Consider the following 14,473-nt stretch of genomic DNA (forward strand, 5'->3'; position numbering starts at 1 on the left):
AAAAGTAATCTTTGCAAAAAAGACCAACTTGCTTTGGCAAATGAGCAAGAATATTTCCTGCAAGACTTGTATACGACTCTTCTGCTTTACTTGTTAGCCAGGCTCAGCTGGAATACCCTGTTCTTGTGCTTTGGTTACTTACCTCTTCAGGTTTAATGTAGTTGCTTATGTGTGCTGCTAGACGATCATCGGATGAGGAATCTTAGCTGTGAGTAGACTGAAGTGAACTTACAGCATAGATGCAGGAGGATCTGCAGAGCTTTTTCAGTTCATAGAAGACTTTGACATCGTTTTGGTGTGTTCTTTTTCTGTCAATCCAGTCACCCGATTCCATCCTTGCCTTTTTACAGAAATCAGTCCTGATTGAACATGGGATTCGGAGGCTGACTTTCCTTGTAGCACAAAAGGTATTTTGGTATCTCTCATGCTGCTTAGAACTCTTTGGTTTCTAACTCATAATAGCATTGACATTTGATGTGTTTTTTCCCAAATTAAATGTTGTATTAACTATATTTAGTTCTCTCTTCATTGTTTTTGTTCTCTAAAATTTGAGATGGTTTTGATGAATTCGCTTAAGAAAATTAATTTACAATTGTAAACAATCTTGGCACCTCTTGTATTCTTGAATTAATTAATTTTTGATTTTTATCCTAATTGCTAGCTTTCTTCTGCTTGTTTTTTTTCTTGTCTTCCTGTGTTTGTATGTTTCGTTTGTAAGGACTTCAGGAAACAGGTCAACTATGAGGTGGATCAGAGATTTCATGTAAGTAAAAAGGGCCTAGAACACAGTGGTATTCTTGACCTGAGGCCAGGAGACATGTAAGTGACTCTAGGCTTCTCATTTGGTTCTTAGTCAGGCATTTAATGCCAATATTGCTGTCAGAGTTAAGTGAAGTATTGAAACACCTAACTTCAAATACAGGAGTGGGCCTTCTGTATTCAGAGGGACCATTCACATGCTAAAATCTCTCTTGTTACCTGGCTGAACTCATGACTGCCACATTAATAAAGATCTTGTTTGTTTCAGTATTGTTTTGTATTCTAAAATGTAATTATACAATTAAATTTTTGTATTTCTTATGTAGTGTGGTGATTTCTTTAGGCTTCTTACTGATTTTAAAATAACTTAGAGGAGTAATTGAAGTGACTTGCTAAATTTTGCATAGTGGCTTGGTGATGTGGAAAATGTTTGATGCTCTTACTGCTAAGAATTACTTCTTTCCCCAGGGCTCAGGCATCAGTGAGGGCTAATTTAGCCCTGTTTTCAAGGTGGCAATGTAAGGCATAAAACAGATTTTTACCCCTTGTGTATCTACTTTACAACTCTGGAAGTTATTAGGAGTCTTGAAAGTGCAAGAAATTAATCCTGTGCTCAACACACCTGGTTTAGCAAGCTTTACGAAAGGAAAACTAGTTTACAAATCAGCAAAAATAGTATTTGAACAGATGTGGGTATCAGAATCACAGAATCGTATAGGTTGGAAAAGACCTTTAAGATCATCAAGTCCAACCGTAAATCTAACACTGCCAAGCCCACCACTACACCATGTCCCTAAGCACCTCATCCAAACGTCTTTTAAATACCTCCAGGGATGGCGACTCAACCCCTTCCCTGGGCAGCCTGTGCCAGTGCTTGATAACCCTTTCCGTGAAGTAAAATTTCCTAATATCCAGTCTAAACCTCCCCTGGGGCAACTTGAGGCCATTTCCTCTCGTCCTATCACTTCTTATCACCTGGGAGAAGAGACCGACCCCACCTCTCTACACCCTCCTTTCAGGCAGTTGTAGAGAGCGATGAGGTCTCCCCTCAGCCTCCTTTTCTCCAGGCTGAACAACCCCAGGTCCCTCAGCCGCTCCCCATCAGCCTTGTGCTCCAGACCCTTCCCCAGCTCCGTTGCCCTTCTCTGGACACGCTCCAGCCCCTCAATGTCTCTCTTGGAGTGGGGGGCCCAACACTGAACACAGGATTCGAGGTGCAGCCTCACCAGTGCTGAGTACAGAGGCACGATCACTGCCCTCGTCCTGCTGGCCACGCTATTTCTGATACAAGCCAGGATCCCATTGGTCTTCTTGGCCACCTGGGCACACTGCCGGCTCATATTCAGGCGGCTGTCAACCAACACCCCCAGGTTCTTTTCCACCAGGCAGCTTTCCAGCCACTCTTCCCCAAGCCTGCAGCGTTGCATGGGGTTTCTGTGGCCCAAGTGCAGGACCTGGCACTGAGCCTTGTTGAACCCCAACATGGGATCACCACATGGGAATTGCTGCCTACAGTACAGGAACAGATAGGTATCAATCAATGGCTTATGTAGGAATCTGGACTCTCTGGAGAGGTGTTGGGACCTTAAGCAAGAAAGTCCAGGCTTTCGATTTTAAAAAAAGGAAGTTTTACAGAACTGAATTTATATTTGGGGAATGCAAAATAAGAGTCTATGAATAAGCACCGTAGCATGTGTCAGAAAGGAGGCAAAGAATAAAAAGGAGTAATCACCAAAAGTTTTCCCTGAGCTGCCATTTAGAGTGATGGACTGCTAGGCTGTTCCTGACTCCTGAGCCAGAGGAGGCAGAATGGTGTGTCATCTGTTTGCAAAGTTTGTAGAGTACCTCTGGGATCTTTTGTGAGTGTCAGTCTTTATTGCTATCTCCTATTCTATTCCGTTTATTACTGGACCAACTATTACCTTAGCCAGGGCCTGGGCTTGGGTTTGTTTTTGTTTTAATTACAGTCTATATAATTAGTTCCCAGCATGTTGAGGTAATAGAGAGTTGCTCCAGCAAGCTTCCAATTTCCTCATCTCATTAGGTTTTTAACGTGATTATTAGTATAATAATCAACTATGATGATTTCTGTTGTAGCTTTTCACATTCTGCGGTTTGCAGGGTGTCTTGATTGGCTAATTTAGGCAAATTATTTTGATTGTCTTGATGATGGTTGGTTGATTAGAACACAGCAGGGGTATAATTCTTCTGCCTAGGAAATGGAGCACTCTTTTGGATTTTGGTACCAGAGCACTGAGAATTTTTGTGTGTGTGCACATCTAATTATTATATTTGCCCACAACACTAGTCAAATGCCTTGAAAGCAATTACATTAGTGATAGAATGAGCATGGATGATGTTAGGAGAAATTGGCAGCGTGCAGAGGAGGACAGGTAGGAGGGATTTGGAAGAGAAGTGAGGAAACATGGAAGTGGTTGTTTTCTTAGGGTATAGTTGATGCTCGTAGGCTCACCTAATATGCCCATTGCCTGAATTTTCAGGCAGGATTTCTTGTATCGCTAACTAGTCTGGAAGGCACACTCCAGGCAAACACAAGTTATTTTGCTCAACTGAGAGTCATCAGGTGAAGTTCTGGGGACTGTTTTTTTTAATAAGAGGTAAGGAAGATGACTAGCTAGAAGATTACTTCTAGCCTTAAAAGCTGTGTTATTCAGTGGAGCCCTATCCGCTGCCACCATGCACTGGTTGTTGCACTGAATCAAGCTAGGGTTGCAGGTCTTCCGCTGATCGTGAAATGGGATTCAGCAATTCCGTGACTCCAGGTCAGATACCTTCTTTTTTTCTTAGTAAGACAGTTCTGGTGAGTTGTGCGTGCTCTCTCGGGTCACCTTTAGCATAAATGGCTGGTATTCTCATGTTGGTGCAAAGCATTCACAAAAGTTCCTCCCCCCGGTAAAAGTGTAATTCCACAGAAATGGATGGCTTTGCTCGGGTGAAACTGGAGGGATAGGTAGAAGGATGCTGTCTAGTCTTTCTCTCTTCTTCTAAGACACGTGCAATATGCCACAAAAATGTAAAGCCCTTACCATTTGCTAGGATTTTATCTGTGCAATAGAGTAACAGAGAAACCTAATCATATTTGGGGGATTTTTGTAGAGTACTATTTAATACATGAGGATAAAGTTATTTGATTACAATTCATAGTTTTCCTTGGGAAGAGTATTTCTAGCAGTAACAGTATGAAGAGAGCTACAGAATACCGATCATTGTTTTGTGTACATCTGCTTACATAATGGAGTGTTAATATCATTGTACGGCTCCCAAACATTTCCGCAGTAATCATAATAACAATAGAACTAGAAGACGTTTTCCACTACTGTCTGGACAGTTGCATGTTATTGTCTGTTAATAATTGACAATAATAATCACAAGCCAATCAAGTAGCCTCTGTTGCATTAGCAGTGAAGACAGGTTTAAACTACCTCTGCTGCCTTCTTGAGAGTAACTTGATTTCCCACCACCCTTTGTGATGTGGAAAAAGTAGCTTGTAACACCTTCTGGCATCTCCCCTGCTGTGGTGCTACCCCAGGTCTGGCCTGAGAGCACTCTCTGGGTAGATCAAATTGCTTTTGGAGGGCTAACATCATTGTTTTTATTTTCAAACAGAGGGAATTTCCAAAGTTCTTCACGTTCCGTGCCCGGGATAAGGTAAGTTGTATATTCTTAGTACTTTTCGCTAAGTGTTGGCTTTATCCTTCTTTCATGTAGCTGTTCCTTGCCAGTCTAAGAGGGCGGGAGCTACTTCAGCCCAGCTTCGCTGCCTAGTGCGGTATTTTCTCCTTCCTCGCTAGGCCAGTCGTCCGCACACGCAACAATTGATGTCAGTAACAATGATGAGTCTCTGATATTTGGGGATAAAAATTCGTGCATTTGGAAGCCTGACCTGAAGCTTCTCTTTATGCAGATTTTAGTCGCAGCATAACAAGGGAGCGTTGGAAGCAGTACAGTGATTCAATACCAAACTTCTGGCTTCTGTGAAAAAGAGGGTTTTGGGTGGGGGTGAGCTTGAGAACTTGCTGTCATGCAATTTGTCGTCTTCTCTTAGTATTTCAACAATTTCAACGCAGCTCTTAGTGCTAATGACTCTGCATGAGGTAGAAAATTCTGGGTTGGATTCATTTGAATGTTTAGGTTTTTAATTAAATATGAAATTTCATAAGGGGTGTTGTCTAGTTCTTCCCATCCTCAGTGTTTCAGCTTCTTAACCCACCCTCCTCTTTTACACCCTTTTCTACCTGTGTGATGCCGGGTGCCTCCAGTTTGAGGAAGATAGGATTTACCGTCATCTGGAGCCAGCTCTGGCTTTTCAGCTAGAGTTGAACCGAATGCGAAACTTTGATCTCACTGCCATTCCATGTGCCAATCACAAAATGCATCTCTACCTGGGAGCAGCTAAAGTTGAAGTGGGAACAGAAGTGACAGACTACAGATTCTTCGTGAGGGCTATTATAAGGCATTCAGATCTGGTTACCAAGGTGAGTTTTGTCACGCGGGCAAGGTCTCTTCCCAAGACAGTGTATGAAACACTGTAAGCCATTCTAGGAACCTGCAGGCAAACGTATTTCCTGTATAGAGAACTGCAGATGCGTGGCCTCTCTTTGCTAGCGTTGGCTCTGCAGAAGCGTGTCTTTGATAACCTAGTATTCCTGTGCTTCAAGGAGATTTCTCTGTGGCCCAAGTGGATAGTGAGAAATCCTTGCGTTTTGAGGCAACAGGTGTTTCTCTGTGGTTCTCCTTCACTACTGCAGTAACGGTTTGCCCTGACTAGTTTTGGATTTATGCTGACCTAAATGAGGGCACAAGTCAGGCGGGTATGCGGATCCAGGCAATGGGAGTACTGGCTCTGTGGTTGTGATGGATCTGTTTCAGGGTTGCACATCCTGCTGCAACTAGTATAACCTATTTTCTCAGTTAAGTCCTTCTGCAGTTTTTCAAACACTGTATTCTTGGGCTGTGATTTTTGAGTAGAAAGTAAATTAATTGTTGACAATATCTGGCAGGAAGCCTCCTTTGAGTATCTGCAAAATGAGGGAGAGCGATTGCTTTTGGAAGCTATGGATGAGTTGGAGGTGGCATTTAATAATACCAACGTGCGCACTGACTGCAATCACATCTTCTTAAATTTCGTGCCTACTGTCATCATGGACCCGTCTAAGGTATGATCTCTTCCCTAGCTGTGAACTGTTTGTTTTTCTTGGGCCTGACTCACCAGAATTAAATGGTCTTTCGTTGCCTTTTTACGCTATGAGAGTGCTCCTATTGATTTTAATACCATTTGGTGAATGACATGCAGTTTCTACTAGACATTTTATAACAGAAAGCACAAGAAATTGGGGCCCAGTATTAGAAGTGGTAACATGAGGGTCAATTTAGTTACTCTACAAATACTGGAGTTTTGCTTTTCAGTAAAGAAAGTGGAGTCACATAACTAACGGGTGTCTCTGACTAAAGATTGCTTGTTGAGCTGCTATACCAATGTCTCTTCAAAAGCAGAGAGACTACTTTTTATTTTAGCTAGTTAAGGCAAGCAATTAGTTTGTTTCACGTTAGGAACCTGTTTGGCAGTGAGGAAGGAAGAAAGCGTTGTTTTTTCTTCTTATCTATGAATAAATATTAAATGTAAGATTTCAGAACTAGCAGAGCTTGTATTTTTAGTGGAGTAAAGCTGTCCTTCAGACAATGCAGTTCACTTCCTCTGTGTAAACTAAGGAACAGTTTATTAAAAATACGTTTTGTATTTGAAACGAAACTTATTTTTTCATTGTGTGTTTGAGATAAATAATTTTAATAAGGAAATAGCTTTAAATGCTCTTCTGTTTGTTACAAAAGTCCAGATTCTATCCAAATAAAACACGAGATAAATCATGAACTTAAAAAGAATTTGTAAATTCAGCTACAAAAAGAAGTGCCTCATTTTCATTCTCTGATACAAAACCACAGAGATCAACATTATAAATAAATGAACATTAAGCTTTGTAGATGCATAAATGAAAGTGTTTAGGCATAAAGCATGTTTCTGGTTTGCAGAACCACCACAAAGAAAGTCCCAAATAAACTGTAAAGGCTGCATTTAGTTGGAAATCAACATTCTGTTCATGGTTACCGAAAGATGAGAGCTGACCTTTCCTTATGAGAATAACTGAAAGTTTAAAAAGATGAATTGGTTATCAAAATAAGTATCTCTTGCTTGCTGACTTTTAAATCATGATTAAAAATTGGTGGCTTAAATCGCTTTTGAATAAGTCCTCTCTCAGCGCGTCCAAAATCTTTAGTTCCCAGGAAGTTCAGAAGAAGCTGGGATATTCAGCCCCTGGAAGTTAGGCTGCCCTCAAATGTGTACCGTGACTTTTCCCTGAGCTGCTGTGGAAAAGAGACTTCTTATTTTTTTGAAAGAATGTTAAAAACAGCCTATAAATTGCTTTCTTATAATATGCGCTATTTGCCAACAGTAGTATATTATAAAGTTTAATAGAACACCAGAAGGCCAAGCTCCAAGTAGTAATTGCTTTGTTGATTTAAAGCACCATACCGCATGTGCGGTGAAACATGATTATTGTGCGTATAAGTGCTACATAACTGTTTGTCAAGGATTTCACTTCCCTGCATTTTGTTGTTCTTAGCTGTGAGCTACGCCTGCAGGAAGAAAGGGAGATGAAGGGGAAGCAGTGGGCACGCTGTGCCTTGCTGGGGTGTGATGGGCCATGAGGAGAAAGGGATGTGAATCCAGCGCTGTCCCTCTACCTCGGTAGTCCCCAGGTTGAGTTCAGTTCCTGCCTTTCTCAAGGCTGGTTAGGATGAGAAGGGACAGGCCACCGAGGTCCCGTAACAGCACTGGGCAGGCGCTGCTGTTTGGTGCTTCCATCTCTCCTCTTCTGTGATGTTCCCCCTGCACGCTGGGGTGCCCCTTTGAGCAGGACCTCGCAGCAGCGGGATGGAGGGGTGACAAAGCGGTGGACGTGTCCAGAAAGGTGAGGGAAATTCTCCTCGTGTGTTTTAAGATCGAAGAATCCGTGCGGAGCATGGTGATGCGCTACGGGAGTCGCCTGTGGAAACTCCGCGTCCTCCAAGCCGAGCTGAAGATCAACATTCGTTTGACACCGACTGGGAAGGCAATTCCCATCCGTCTCTTCCTGACCAATGAGTCGGGCTACTACTTGGACATCAGCTTGTACAAAGAAGTGACGGACTCCAGAACAGGACAGGTACGGTTCCATATGGCTCCATGGTTTGATGAGCAAATTATTTGGGGGAGGCCACATTCTACCTGATGAAGCTCTTCGGTGGTTTGCGGTGTTTTCAGGTAATATAAAATTGCCATTCGACTTTGCCAAAGGAAGAAGAATGTACCAGTGTGAGGTAATCTTTGCCATAGGCGTGTAGGTGTGCAGAATGTAATCGGTTATGTAAAAGTGCATATCTTCTAATTGTTTTGTACGTACCTTCAGTCATTTGTACATCTGTGTTCACCTGTGGCAGAGTGCTCAAAAAAGTAATAGAAAAGTAATCACTGTTGGTGCTCATCCTGTAGGTTGTAATAAAAAATATTATTAATTATACGTTTCCCTGAGTAGATAGAGAAAAGCTGTGAACTTGTCTTTTAAATTCTAAAGATATAGGGAATGACCTGGGTAGGGTGATATAAAGTTATTGAAGGTGCTTTTATATCATTTTTATGAAGCGTAATGGGCTCTTTTGTAATGGGTGTGGCTATTCTGGTATTTCTGCTTTTCATGGCATAGGAATAGTGTGGTTAACTGAAATACCTACATATGCTAAAATACATGGAGCATAGGATGCATGAAAAATATTTAAATACAGAAATGTTTACATCTCCCTCTGTAATAATCTCTCTGCCATGCAGTAGTAGCAGCAGAATAAATCACTTGGGCACCGTTAATGTGGAACACAAAGTGCTGAGTCACCTTTTCTCCCCCTCTTCTCCATTTAAATTTTTCTAGCAAGCTGCCTGGCCGTACAGTCCATCCGGTTCTGGAGATCCTAGAACAGATAGTGTCTGTATGTTTTACTTCATTTCTGCCTTTGAGTGGAGATGAGGAAAGAAAAGGACATTTTAATAATCTCCAGTAGCTGAGCTTAACAGTTGAATTTTGTTAGTCATTTGTGAAGGTCACCTTTCCTCTTAAGCTCTGTTTCTGATGAGCTTTATGTTTTTAAAGCTGGGAGAATGCCCTTGTGTGTGTACAGCTTTTAGCAACTTTTCCAATATTTGATTTTTTAATTTGACACCCCGCCCCCCAGTATTAAACCAGTTCTATTAAAAAGTTGTACTGATAGGAATTATTTCAATTAACTCTTTGGGTAGTTGAGAGGAACGTTTGTCTTAAAAAAACCTAATACCTTCAAACTTTGTAAGAAACTTTGGTAAATCTTCCCCCTCATGATGGAGTTTTATAGGATGGGTTCAGATCTGTGTATTTTTTCTGTGTTTTCAGAGGGTTATTTTGAACTTAGCAAATTCTTTTTAAAAAAAACCCAAACATTACTGGTGTACCAGGTGCTGGGCACTTTCATGACTTCTGAAGAACGGAAAAATAGATTCATCATGAGAGAATGGCCCTGGTCTCGTTTTGCAGTTTCTGTGGTAATGGGTGGCGGTGCTCAGTAGCGACTTCTCCAGTTCCCACAGAACTGCTCAGAAGCTTTCCAGAGATTTAAGGAGAATTGGTCCCCAAGTGCAATAACAGATCCTAACGCAGGCGCTGTCACAAATGCTTGTTACCCTGAATAAATACTTCTCCCATTGAAGAAGCTACTTCACAAAGCAACGCTTGTGAAGACTGAAGAGAGCGTGAACTACTATTTTTCATCTAAAAACTAAAATAAGCTTTACTTACTGAATTTTATCTTTAGTGGAATTCTTCAATTAATTCGCCTTCAATTAGAAAAAGATCTGCCGTTTGTAACATCAGATCTGATCACCATTCTGTTAAAAACAGCCTAATGGTGTTGCTTCTGTCAGGCGTGTGCCTATGAAGCAGCGTCTGTGCGGTGTTGTCCCAGTGAAGCAGTGCTCCTCCTGTTCTGCGTTGAAATACATTTCCTTCGGAGGCCTGGCTGAGTGCAATATATAGTGCCATGAAGCATGGCAGCTGATAATTCATGTTGCTACTCTGGGAAAATCTTTTAAACTTATAATATCAAAACTTCAAGCCAAATGACATATGCAAGTCTTGACCTAGCTTCCATGATCAGTCAGTGGAGATACGGATACCGTGCTGTTCAACTACATAAATAACAGAGTTCTCCTCTCTGCTCCCAGCTATCGCAATCCATCGGCATAGATACGGTGTCAGGGGAAATACTGGTGAATGTGAAGCCATCTAAGTCACAGGCTTTTTTTTCTGTGGGGATGTGGCTCTCTTCACTTTGCTTTCTGCTGTGGTATGGTAATAAGTCAGTGGTACTCAGATCCGTGCCGTAATGGTCCAGCACTGTCTCCAAAGGGTAGTAATGCATGATGAAGCGTGGTGTTACAGGATATGTGAGTATTAACATATTTGTAGAGAACAGAAACAAGCCTGCTCAGTCTGGAATGTCCTGATGCTTTTTGGTAAAATTTGAGTGAGATAGGTGTGTGGAACCAGTGGATTAAACTGTAATCGGTCATGTTTTGTGCTGCAGATTATGTTCCAGGCATATGGGGATAAACAAGGACCACTTCATGGGATGCTGATCAATACCCCGTACGTGACCAAAGACCTGCTTCAGTCCAAGAGATTCCAGGCACAGTCTTTAGGGACATCATACGTCTATGACATTCCTGAGATGTTCCGGCAGGTAAGTGTTCTTAAGGCCCTGTGGCTTGTTCTAAACTTTTGTACCTGCAAAGCACTTCTGTGAGTTGCCATCCTTGCTTGTCAGGGAAACAAGTGGCCTGGAGTGGCTAACAATGGTCTCCCAGGGTTTATACAGCTATTTGGAAAGAAATTAGGACTCCTGATACGCTGCCACTATAGTTCCATTAATAAGTCAAGCAGTAGAAGCTGAAATGTAAACCGTCTTGCGTTTCTTCTACATGTTTCTTTGTTTTCCCACCCTGTTGTCCAGCCTTCCTGGAGGGCTGGACAGTGCAGGGGTGCTAGTTCCTAGGATAGGACTCAGACATCATTAAATGTGTTAATCAGTTGCAGAATTGATTGTGTATCTGATTTGCTGGGTTCTATCCTGAATCACATAATTCCAATCGTGCTACTTTGAGTGAAACCGTGTTTCATAGTTTAAATGCCAAAGTGATATCCGCTGAATATTATCAGTCAAACTGGGAGGAGGGATATTTCGGTGTTCTGTCTTGAATATTAAGTCATAGTGGATTGAATAAAAATATTTGCAGATGACGTTCTTAACAATAATTTATCTTTTTGTCCTCTAGTCTTTGATTAAGCTCTGGGAGTCTATGAATGAACATGCATTCCTGCCAACACCGCCGCTGCCTTCGGACATACTAACGTACACGGAATTGGTGTTGGATGATCAGGGCCAGCTCGTGCACATGAACAGGCTGCCGGGAGGAAATGAGGCAAGTTGCACTTTCTTTAACGCTACTTTTCTTCCCATATCCTGCAGTACTTTGTGTTTTGGACTAGGTTTGACAATTGTAATGAAAATTTACCAGCCAGGCACAAAATCTATTCATTCAGTCTTTCACAGATGAAATCTCTCTCTTGAAAATGAGATTTTTGTTTCATTAAAAATTAATACCTTCCATACAATGGGTATTTTAACCTCCATAGTAAATGATGGTTCCGTTTCAAACCTGTGCCTATGCTGTTCTTCCTTCATAATTAAAAAGTGCTCATTCAGCTATTCCAGGTAACTGGGGTTTGTATTTGAGCGAAATATGTTTTACAAGTCTAAATAGAAATGTTTTCATTTGCTTAAAAAACGAAAAACCAATTTTATGCTTTCCATTTAAATACTCACCATGCAGTGTTTGTGTAGCATGCTGGCAAGGTGTGTGCAACACCCCCCTCTAGTGAATGATTTACTCGAGACTAAGAACCCGTTAATGCTGTTGGGATAATAGAGTTACTCCTTCAGCTCAAGCAGGAGGCGGCTGTACTGTTGTGGTGGGCTTTTGCTGGTGTGGCATTACATTAGCAAGCCAAAGATCGCAGCACTGAAATGACTGGAGAATAAGGCTAACTAGGAGAATATGTGTTTTATTTTTTTGTGTAGGCTAGGTGGGATTCGGTAAGTGAATGTTTCTACAGCAATTTAAATTTGAACAGTTCTAAGCGGTCGTATCATTTGTGTTTTTGTTGGCGTCATTGAACTAGCACCGTCCTTTTACTAGATGTATGACTTAAGATTTGCAAAAGCTCTGTTCAAAAACGTCAAGTATAGTGATGAGAGGAAATAGGGGGTTTTGTCACTATTTACTCCATGTGTCTTGTCAGGGGAAGGTTTTGAATATGGTCTTTTCAAATTGAACCTAATCCGTAAATGGTGACTATGGGAGCACTACGTCCTGGTCTTTTGCTGGCCTGTAGGAGAAATGTTTTAACTAGTATAATTAAACCCGAAATGAGCTATTCCCTGCATTCTTAGTGAAAGCTGAGGCTGCAGTGCTGTGGAGGCTTATGCCATCATCTTTCTCTCTTTCTCTGCTCTCATTCAGCGTTTGAGTGGATGGTGGCTGGGGAAATAGCAAAGTCCCTCAGGGACGTAGCTCTGTTCTTGCTGAAATTACAAGCACAGAGCTGCCTGGGCATGAACATGTAGTGTTTACTCTGCCAGTATGAATACAAATAGTCTTATTATAAGAGATTCTGTACCCAAAGACCACCAAAAAAAATTAGGAGGTTTTTTTAACCCTTGGTAGACTTAGTTGTGCTCAATCTGTAAAGAAATTACATGGCTGTTGTGGTGTGCATAGTGGTGTTATCTAATGCACGGGTTCAGGCCCTGCCTCTGTGGTTGTTATGCCGAGGGGCCGAGTCACTGGAACGTGGGAAAAACATGATGTTGTCCCCACATTTTTCAGTCTGGCTGCTGAAGATCGCTTCTCGTGGAGGTATATGTCAGACTCTCACCTGCCTTTTAATGACTTCCCAGAAATGAGGTGAGGGTGCTGGCTGCAGAGACGAAATCCCAGCCCCGGGTTCGGTGTCTCGGGGAAGCCTAGCGCGTGGTCCGACCGAGGAAGCGCTCTGTGCCTCCCCGGAGAGGCGTGCAGCTCGCAGCTGGGAGTACGAAACTGTCAGCCCAGCCTGTCTGCCGCTGGACGAGTCGCTGTAGGACCATGTGCAGCTGGAATGAGGTTTGAGGCTGTGGTATTGAATTCCGTTACCAATAGCCACTGCACACAATAGCGCTCATTCACAGGTGAGAGCGGACAATCGGAGGAAGAGGTTCCAGCAGCAGTCTGAAGGACAGGTGACATTCAGGAGGCGACGAGCTGCCGAACAGATTCATTCCTCTGTGCTGCACTTTCTTTATCTGGATGAGCGGACTTTAGGCTTTTATGGTCTAATTCCGTTCAGCTGAGGAAACAAATTTTCACAAACGCACGCTCAAGTTTCTCTTTCCAAAGAAGATGGCTGCAGGGTGGAGAAGGAAGAGACAGGGTGCTAGATAAATTCAGAGCATAAGCCTTTTCTTTGTTAAGGCTGTAAGTGGATCCATTCTGCTTTTTTTGAGAATCAGTCTGCATAGCATCTGGGCAGAGAAATACAGCATCTTATCTGCCAGGAAGCAAAGATCCTTGGGGCAATCCATCTATGTGGCAGTAGCTGTGGTAGTATTGCATAGGAAGAGGAGACATGCCACAAGGAGCAGGAGAAAATATTAATTGGTTCTGCGCTTCTTCCGTGTGATACAATGGTGAACCATTCTCAAAATATGGCACATTTTCTTGGCTCTCTAAACTTGTCTGAATTTGATAAGGAAGAGTTTTGTCCTCAGATAGATGTATTTGACTTTAAAATGCCAGAAGCCCATATACACTGAAAATTGCGTTACAGGGGAGATGATCCCTGAAGAAATGAGTACAGCGGGGAAGTCGAGGTTCCCAAGCTTTGCAGTGGCTTACCTGGTAGCCTTAGTCAAAGTTTTCACTGCTTCAGTTTGTTCATATCCTAGTAAGATGGGGCTGCTTTGGGGTGTTGTGAGGATAATTTAGACAAATATGTTTTAAGAGTCTTTTGAATTTGTACTTGCTAAATAAGTGCTGGATGTTGTGTTATGCAGCATTCCCCCAGTTTTGGTTATTGGACCCTTGATGGTCAGTGCCGATGGAGTCTGTGCCCCAGAGATCCAGGGGTGTGGGCTGTTTCCAGTTCAGACCCCAATGAGCTGACAGGCGGGAGTGCTTGGTAGGAACTTTCCAAGTAAATGTGATTTTTTTTTTTTTTTTTAAGTTTTATTTTTTAATTTTTCTTTCTTCCCAGTGAAAGTTGCTGATTTCTGAATCCAAAGTCTTTTGAGAGATTGTACATCACGTGTTTTTTACTAAAGAGGAAATTTCTATTGAAAACTTCTGATGGTGGTAAATATAGCTGCTGTTTAGTGCATTTAGGTTCCTATTACTGTTCCACTTGCTTTAGATCAGAGACTCAAACGCAGCTATTCCCCCATTGCAAGTGAGTGCCTTACCATTGTGGTATCAGCTGGTGGAGGTAGGGCTTGTCTTTCCTGTTGGAGCTGTGCTACACAGGATGAACAATGACATTTT

The 14,473-nt window shown here is 42.1% G+C and overlaps 1 protein-coding gene across 6 annotated transcripts in view; it reads left to right on the top strand.

Moving 5' to 3' along the window:
- Positions 1-14,473, top strand: part of ACACA (acetyl-CoA carboxylase alpha) — a 154,630-nt gene that overhangs the window by 77,408 nt on the left and 62,749 nt on the right. For all 6 annotated transcript variants that reach the window (XM_075518341.1, XM_075518340.1, XM_075518343.1 and 3 more), the window contains 8 exons: positions 351-407; positions 719-763; positions 4,387-4,428; positions 5,040-5,255; positions 5,781-5,936; positions 7,779-7,982; positions 10,423-10,578; positions 11,171-11,317. In XM_075518341.1, the coding sequence (XP_075374456.1) occupies positions 351-407; positions 719-763; positions 4,387-4,428; positions 5,040-5,255; positions 5,781-5,936; positions 7,779-7,982; positions 10,423-10,578; positions 11,171-11,317 (1,023 nt within the window). The remainder of the gene's footprint in view (positions 1-350; positions 408-718; positions 764-4,386; positions 4,429-5,039; positions 5,256-5,780; positions 5,937-7,778; positions 7,983-10,422; positions 10,579-11,170; positions 11,318-14,473) is intronic.

This window comes from Mycteria americana, chromosome 15, assembly GCF_035582795.1.
Source record: "Mycteria americana isolate JAX WOST 10 ecotype Jacksonville Zoo and Gardens chromosome 15, USCA_MyAme_1.0, whole genome shotgun sequence".
NCBI lineage: Eukaryota > Metazoa > Chordata > Aves > Ciconiiformes > Ciconiidae > Mycteria > Mycteria americana.